This window comes from Muscardinus avellanarius (assembly GCF_963383645.1).
Source record: "Muscardinus avellanarius genome assembly, chromosome: 3".
In the NCBI taxonomy this organism is placed as follows: Eukaryota; Metazoa; Chordata; class Mammalia; order Rodentia; family Gliridae; genus Muscardinus; species Muscardinus avellanarius.
In genome coordinates this window covers 17,906,025-17,914,398 of record NC_137788.1, presented here as the reverse complement: position 1 = coordinate 17,914,398, position 8,374 = coordinate 17,906,025, and the positions used below count along the sequence as shown (strand labels likewise).

The 8,374-nt window shown below is 57.3% G+C and overlaps 1 protein-coding gene across 3 annotated transcripts in view; it reads right to left on the bottom strand.

Moving 5' to 3' along the window:
- Positions 1-1,151: 1,151 nt before the first annotated feature.
- Positions 1,152-8,374, bottom strand: part of EPHB2 (EPH receptor B2) — a gene marked incomplete at both ends in the record, with an annotated part of 175,173 nt that continues 167,950 nt past the window's right edge. For all 3 annotated transcript variants that reach the window (XM_080691939.1, XM_080691940.1, XM_080691941.1), the window contains 7 exons: positions 1,152-1,260; positions 1,624-1,779; positions 3,447-3,640; positions 4,504-4,653; positions 5,721-5,936; positions 6,860-7,107; positions 7,643-7,765. In XM_080691939.1, the coding sequence (XP_080548065.1) occupies positions 1,152-1,260; positions 1,624-1,779; positions 3,447-3,640; positions 4,504-4,653; positions 5,721-5,936; positions 6,860-7,107; positions 7,643-7,765 (1,196 nt within the window). The remainder of the gene's footprint in view (positions 1,261-1,623; positions 1,780-3,446; positions 3,641-4,503; positions 4,654-5,720; positions 5,937-6,859; positions 7,108-7,642; positions 7,766-8,374) is intronic.

Genomic DNA, 8,374 nt, shown 5'->3' with positions numbered 1-8,374 from the left:
TGGCAGTTGGCTTTGGTGAGGTCTGGTGGGAGGAGGGAAGGGTGGTAATGAAAACCATATAAAAAAATCCAGAAATGTGCATATAAAATCTCGCCCTTGGTGTATTGCCTAAGTCAGTAAGCAGAAAGCACCTTCTTCCTGGAGAAGGATCAAGTCCTCAAAAGGTAGGAAATGTCAAAGTGTCACTTCATTGTCATAAAAAAAAATGAAACAAAACAAAACCAAAACAACCAACAACCCCCTCCCCCAAACCAAACCTCCCCTGACCAAAATACCCCGGAGTCCACGAATCGCTGTAAACAAACCCAGATGCAAGATCACCCCTTCTCAGTGGCAGTCGTAGCTGATGACCGTCACCGCGGCCGCTGTCGGGAGGTGGGGGCTGGCGGGAGCCGGTGCCTGGCCTGGTGGGGCCGCTGGGCTGTGTGCCGTGGAGCCGCCGAGCTGGCCCCAGTGTCCTCAGGAAGCCTGGCCCGTCCGATGTGCCCTGACCGGGGAGGATAGCGCCTCTCTTGAGCCCCATGAACTCACAGCAGAAACAGTCTCTCTCACCGGAGTTTCTAAAATCTTCTCCAAAGACGGAAAACGTCTTCTGTGTTCCCAGTGGCAGGTAGATTGTGCCAGGCTGGTTCCTGGGGCAGCTGTCTGTCCACCTGCCCTGTCACCTGCTGCCTGGCTGCTGTCAGAGGCCCCAAGAGCAACTCGGGCACAGGAGAGAAGGGTGGCCCCTGTCTCTCCCCTTCACATTTGATTTCTGGACAGTGTTTCTTGGTTCTGGCCAGGTCACCTACCCAGAGGGAGTTGGAGAGAGGCTGCTTTTGGTCTCCGACTGGACTAACCGCAGGGTTCTCCCAAGCCCTTATTTTTTTTCCCCACGCTAAGAACCATCATCGCTTTCCTTATGAGAATCCTCTTTTAAAAATATTCCTTGAATTTCCCGCCCCCTCCCAGATCTAGTTTCTTTTCCCCCCATTCCCTTTGATTCCATCGTTGGAGACGCCTGTGTTCTTGGTGACGCGTGTCTCTCTCGCGGCTGCAGCGCTGCTTGGTTCTTCCCGTGGCCCCTGGCTTCCGGGCAGGGGCTGACCCTGCAGGGGACGGAGCACCCGCGGCAGAGGGGGCGGGCCTGGAGGAGCCGAGGCAGGCAAGTGTCAAACCTCCACAGACTGGATCTGGTTCATCTGTGCCCGCATCACCTGGATACTGTTCAGGATTTTTTTCTGGTGGCCAGCCAGGGTGACCCCAACCCGGAGAATGTCCCTTTGGGAGAGAAGCATGTGTGTTAGGGAGTATGGGGCCGGAGGGGGCTCTGGGCCAGGTAGGAGCTGCTTGGGCTTCCCCAAGGGCTTGACGGCAGAGGGTGTCAGGGTGAGGGGATCAGAGCGGGAGTGACCGTGGTGTGTTGGAAGAGCCCTGGACTGAGGCCGGGGAACCACAGACTTGCCCAGGGTCACATGGCCAGGGTCACATGGCCAGCAGGGGGCAGGCAGACCTGGATGTGCCTCTGGGTGCGACTCCAGAGTTGGCTGTCAGGTCCCCTGGCCCCCTCGTCCCTGAGGGCACTGTCTGCCCTCCAGAACCCCTACCCAGGCTTGTGGGGAGTGGAAGCAGCCAGGGACTTACTCCATCATCATCTGGGACACGACGTCGAAGGAGGTGAAGCCGGCGTTGGCAAAGCTCTCCTTGTACTGCCCCATCTTGATGGCCTCCAGCCATTCGTCCACCGTGTTGAAGCTGGTGTAGTCGGGGATGGTGCGGTCCAGCAATGGCAGGTTGATGCTGGGGGTGGGTACAGAGATGGTCAGGGCGCGTGTTTGCAGGGATTGTGCGGGTAAGCACGTGCATGGGCTTGCCTGCAGGCTGTGTGAATGTGTGCACGTGTGTATGTACCGAGTGAACACAGGCAAATGTGCATTCCAGTGTAAGCGTGGGCATGAGGCTGAACATATGTAAATGCGCACGCAGCACGCACCTATGTGTGAGTAGGTGAGCGTGAGCGTGTGTGCAGGACTCAAAGCCGGTGACCTGAACGGTCCGGGGGAGGCTTTGCTGACGCTGGACCCCAGGCATGAGATGGGAAAGACACTGCTCCCTCTTGGTTTCAGGAGGAAGGACTCAGGTTGCGCTGACTGTGGTGGCCATTCACCTTTGCTGCCCGCAGGGCCACTCTCTGCTCTTCTCTACTGTGGTTTCTGCTGTAGGAGGCTGAGCTTGTGGAATGTGTGCCCCAAATCCAGACAGGACTGGTGGAGCCAGGGGGATGGCTTCCTGGCAGGCCAGGTGTGCAATGGCTTTCATGAGGCTCAAAACTCAGAGCAATTTTGTTCACAGTCAGGAGGGATGACAAGGAGGTGCAGGGTCACGGCGAGGAGTGACACATGGATGCAAGCATGAGGATCTCTAGGCCACAGGAACTTGGTGGATGGAGGAGTTTGGCTCAGGGAGTCTCTGGGCTCAGAGCTGGATCTCGAGGACACCTGCCGGCTGCCGCTCAGCACCCTGAGGGACTGTGGGTCCTGAAGAAAGGGTGTGCAGTGCAGGGTCCGCAGCCGTGTGGCCTGGGAGCTGCCTGAGGCAGGCAGTGGTGAGCGTGGCCTGATGGAGCGACACGCCCTGGGACCTCGAGGGGAGGGGCTCCAGCGTGCCTGCGGCTATGGGCTCAGCCCGTCTCTGGCCCAGGACGTGGACCCAAGCACGGGAGTGCATAAGTGTGAGTGAGGAAGCACTTGTGCATATTATGCGTATGTGTGCAGAACTTTAGTGAGTGCGTGTGTGCATGTGTGTGTGAGCAGGCACGAGGGATGCAAATCAGGACGAGGACCTCGGAGGTCCTGGGTTGAGTGTGAGGGAGCCAGGGAGGAAACTCGGTGACGAGCACAGCTCCTCACCAGCATTCTAGATCCCTTGGCAGGTTTTCTCTTCCTTCCTTCCTGTCCTGGGGATTGAACCTGGTGCATTCTATCTCAAAGCTACACCTCCAGCCCTGTTTGTCTTATTATTTGGAAACCGGGACTCACTAAGTCGCTGAGGCTGGCTTTTAACCTGTAATCATCCTGTCTCAGCCTTTCAAGTACTGGGATTACAATCCACACCTGGCCCTTGGCAGCTTTTCTTAGATGTCCTCTCTGCCCATGCTTTATAAAGGGATTTCTCTGCCACCCACACAGGATATGTCCTTCCCTTTTGGGCAGTCTGAGCCCTGTGCTCCCCTGCACCCTTAGGGCAGAGTGGACGCCCGACAAACACCAGTCCTTTCCTTCCCTATTCCAAGATGCAGTAGAGAGTGTCTGCCTGAAGCAGGAGGCAGCCTGGGTGGGAGATCCCAGGAGGGGCGGGGCCAGGAGGAGGGGCGGGGCCAGGGCTGGTACCCAGAGGAGGCCTGCCAGGGTGAAGCCAGGAGGAAAGGGGAGGGCCCCAGAAAGGGGTAGGGCCAGGGCAGGCCGTACCCGGACGAGAGAGGCGCCATGGCTTTGAGGCTGTTGGGGTTGCGGATCATTTTGTCCAGCGTGTTGACAATCTGGCCAAACTTGGGCCGGTGGTTGCGGTCCTTCTGCCAGCAGTCCAGCATGAGCTGGTGCAGGGCGCTTGGGCAGTCCATGGGCGGTGGTAACCGGTAGTCCTGCTCGATGGCATTGATTACCTGGGGACAACATAGAGATAGAATGGTTGGCATCTGCTCTCTGCTGGTCTATCTTGTACCTAGCACACTGCAGGCCTGGCCTATTCAGTTGCCATGACAACCACCTCCACCTCCACCTCTTGGGTGGCTGACCTGGGTTCCCACCATCTATAGCCTGGGTCTGACCTGGCAGTGAGGTGCTTGCTCCACCCTCTGCCAATCTCAGGAAATCCAGCGAAGCAGTCTCTCTCTGGGCCCCACCCGGCCGACACAGCCCTGAACCTGGCTCGTGTTCCCTTCCCACACTCTCCGCCTGCTCTTCTGTCAGGAAAAGGAGATCAAACACCTTCTCCAATCTGTCCTGCCATGGTTGCCAGATTCATTTTCCATGACTTGACCGAGGCTCGCCCTCCCTGTACAAGAAGCTTCTCCAAGTCTTTCCTGCCTGAGTTTTTGCCAATGGGAAATCCCTTGGGTTCCTTTAAACCCTGTCATGGAACCTCTCCAACCTACCCTTGTGATCCCACCTCCGAGCTGCTGAGCCTCAGGCCTCTGGGCCTCCAGGCCTTCGGGGCATACCTTCTACCTGGAAGCCCTCACTTGCCTAGTCACTTGCGAGATTGCCACGAGGTGCACGCATCCTGAGGATTTGCGGCTTTGGGGACAGGTGGCCTTCCCTACCACCCACCCTCTGCAGAGGCCAGGGTCCTGCACAGACACCCGAGTCTGTCAACATGGGCCGGGAGCTGCCCTGGCAGCCAGGCCGTGATCCCAGAGGCCTCTCTTCCACACCCTGGGGGATTACCACAAGGCCGGAATTCCGGGTCTTTCCCTCCCCAACCACGATGGACAGAAAGGCTTTGCCCACTCCCTTGGAGACTTACGTCCTGGTTGGTCATGTCCCAGTAGGGCCGCTCCCCGTAGGACATCACCTCCCACATGACGATACCGTAGCTCCACACGTCGCTGGCCGAGGTGAACTTCCGGTACTGGATGGCTTCTGGAGCTGTCCAGCGGATGGGGATCTTCCCACCCTGGGGGACAGAGCAAGGTGGATGGGTGGGAGGCCGGCCTGTCTGGCTTTTTCTCCCAGTGCTCCCCGCTGTGTGCCCTGTGCTGCCCAGTCCCACGTCACCTGAAGCCCTCCACTGTCTCTCAAGGTCACTGCGCTGCTTCAGCTGCGGGGCTCACACAGGCTCTCCCTAAGCACGAAGGACCTGCTCCCACGCTGCCCTCTGATACCTCCTTCTCCGGCTCAAGTCCCTCTGAAAGCCTTGCCCCAGCTCCGAAAGAGTTGCTAGTGCCCTTAATCCCGCAAGTGCATCTCCTCTCCCGTTGAGGCGGCACATCCTTACCCTGTACACAGTGCTCACCCGCCCAGCACTACCTGCCCCAGGCTCTGAGCTCTTGGAGGCAGGGCCTGGGCTTCTTCCTCCCCACTCTACGGCTGTCAGAGCAGAGTCCTGAAGGGAGTTGAAGGGCTTCCCCTCCCTAGCACTGGGGCTCTCCACCTGTCCCCCTCCAGCTGCCTCCCGGCCCCCTGGCCTTGCCATGAGATTGTGCCGCCTAACCAATTCTTTTTTTTTTCTTTTTCTTCAATGTACTAGGGATTGAACTCAGGGGCGTTCTAGCCCTGAGCTCCCCTGCTTCCATTCACAAGACTTTAAAAAAATATTTTTATTGTTTTGAAAGAGTGTCTTCCTAGGTTGATGAGAGTCTCACTACTTGCTGAAGCTGTCCTCAAACTTGCACTCCTCCTGTCTCAGCCTCCCAAGTACTGGGATTGCAGACGTGTGCCACTATGGCTGTCCCATCTAACCAACTCTTACTGGTCCTTCCGCTCAGGTGCCACCCCTGGCCCACTTTGCTTTGCATCTGAGGCTGAGCGTCCTGGCTCATAGCCCCGAGTTGCTCCTGTCCCTGCCAGCCTGGGAACTCTGAGCGGGCAGGAGCCATGGTCTATGTCTCTGTCTCTGGGCTCCAGCACAGGGCTTGGCCTGAACAGACGTCAGAGGGAGTGTACTGCAGGGAGAAATGGCCGTTCAGCTATCCATGCCCGCTTCTCTGGTGCTGACTCCAGCGCTCCCTGCCTCCGCCTTACCAGGGCGCTGGTGTAGGTGGGGTCGGAAGTGTCGTCCTCCAGGAAGCGCGAGAGCCCAAAGTCAGACACCTTGCAGACCAGGTTGCTGTTGACCAGGATGTTGCGGGCGGCCAGGTCACGGTGCACGTAATTCATGTCTGCCAGGTACTTCATGCCAGCCGCGATGCCCCGCAGCATGCCCACCAGCTGGATGACCGTGAACTGCCCGTCGTTTTGCTTTGAAGAAGTGGAGAAAACAGAGTCAATGGAAGAGCAGGCACAGGAGCTCCGGATCATCGTCACAATGGGAACCAGAGCAGGTCCCTCCCCGCCACCTGGGCCTTATGCTCCCCGTGTGCCCGGGAGCCTCAGGGAGGCCCATGGGTGGAGAGAACCCAGGTTTTGGGGAGACATACCTGGTTTGACTCCCACTCTGCCCTTTCCTGTTGTGCAACGTTGGATACATGACCTAAGCTTTCTGAGTCCCAGTTTTCGCATCTGTGTTAGGTGGGCATAAGTAGCATCCACCTCCCAAGGCTGTTTTGTGTCAACAAGAAGGTGCATGGGGGGCGGTGAGTGTCTGGCACAGGCTTCGCGAATATTTGCCGAATGGCGATTAGTCCAAAGGCACACTCCTGATACCCAGGCTGGTACTCTCTGTCTAGCTGGCTGACTCTGATCTCCTGGGGGGAGGGGACTTGGAACTGTCCTCTGTTGGCCTTGTGTTCCAAATTCGTCCTCCCAGCCTAGGCAGTTCTGGGGAACCGCAAAATCTGGTGAAATCTGGGTGAGGTAGCAAGACACCTGGAGTCAGTGTCTCACCCTGACCTCTGGCTGGCCTGGGCAAGCGCTACTTTCTTTGATCCAGTTTTCTCCCGTGTATAATGAGAAGGCTGTCTAAGAGCACGACGGCCTTAGACAGGTCTCGGTTTGTGCCCTAACTCTGATCCACTGAGAAGGATTCTGAGATTGCTTCTGGGGTTGATGGGATAGAGTGCTGGGATCGATTAGCAATGCCTGTCACAGGCAAGGAAAGAGAAAACTAGACCTGCAAGCCTCTCTGGACCTGGAGATTTCCCAAGATTTGGCAGCATGAAGTTCTGCCGGCCATTGCTTTTCCTGCCCCATTCACGGCCCCTGGCACTCTTGGTTCCCCTTACCCGGAGGAAGGAGTCCAGGGAGCCATTCTCCATGAACTCTGTGATGATCATGACAGGTGTGCTCTTGGTGACCACGCCCTCCAGGTGGATGACGTTGGGGTGGTCGAACTGGCCCATGATGGATGCTTCGCTCAGAAAGTCCCGCCGCTGCTTCTCGGTGTAGCCCGATTTGAGCGTCTTGATGGCCACGAAGATCTCTCTCTTGCCTGGCAGCTTCAAGTGGCCACTGCAGACCTCACCAAACTCCCCTGGGACAGACACACCGAGAGGAAGGAAGTCACTTGCCGGGTGGCCGCGCCACCTGCCGGTCCCTGCCACCTTTGCTCCTGGGGCCTGCAGGTGCGCTCTCTATGGCAGTCAACTCATTCTCAACCCCTTTGAGAATGTGGGGCCCAGAGAAGTGCTGGCCACCTCTGGGAGAGAGAGCATGCCCCATGGGCATTCACACTGGCTGCCTGGGCCTGGGGATGGGGACACGGGACTCTGGGGAGAGGGACCTGGGATGAGCGGTGGAAAAATGGGCAAAGTACTGAGTGTACAGTTCTGGGAACTGGGTTCTAGACCAGTCCAATCTCTGACTTGCTGCACAAGTTCCTTTGTCTCCCTGTGCCTTGGTTTCCTCTCTGTGAAGTGGTTTCACTGGGTAACCTTTGAGGGCCCTTCTTCCTTGGGAATTCTGGTCTTTGGGCCTTGTGGCCCTTGCCCCCACCCCAAGAACATACACTGGGGTGTTCTCCCCACCCATGGCAGGACATGGCACCGGTAAGGGCTCCAGCCACCTACCTGCTCCAATCACCTGCTCGATTTTGACACAAGAGATGTCAATTTCCTTGGCAAACTCCCGCACCGCCTCGTTGGGGTCTTCGTAGGTGAAGGGGTCGATGTAGATCTTCATGCCTGGGGTCACTGGGGGACAAGACCAGGCTCGGTCACATGAACTGACTCACAATGCGCGTAAATAGAAGAGTGGGAGCCAGTCCCTCCGTGGAGGGCAAGACCCTCCTGTGTTGCCTCCAGAGAACTGGGCAAGCCCCTGAGGGTCGCTTGGCCTCGTTGGCCTTACGGAGCAGATGGGCAACTGAGTAGGAAGGGAGGGGAACGGAGAGACCAGCAGAGGTGACAACCAGGTGCCAGCTCTTGTTCCAACTCTCATTTATTAGTAATGGCTTTCTGGAGCAAAGGCTGTCAGGATTGACTAGCAATGTCTGTTTTGGGTACAGGCATAGATGAATAAAAGGGTAGAGATAAGAGAATGAAGAGTGCAAAGAAAAAGAAGAGGGAATCAAAGAGGAAGAAAGAGAATGAAGGAAAAGATAATCTATCTCACATTCCTCCCCCAGATAACTGGTCCCTGCCCCATCTCCTGCCCCCAGCTTCTGGCGTTCTCCCAGCCTGGGCCTTCCTCTGACCTCCCTGGCTCCTGCTCATGTTCTTCCCCTGCTCTGTGAGCTGAGACGTTGGAGGCAGCAGCTCTAAGAGTCGGGAGCTGGAGGCCCTGGGCCACCACTGGCTTGG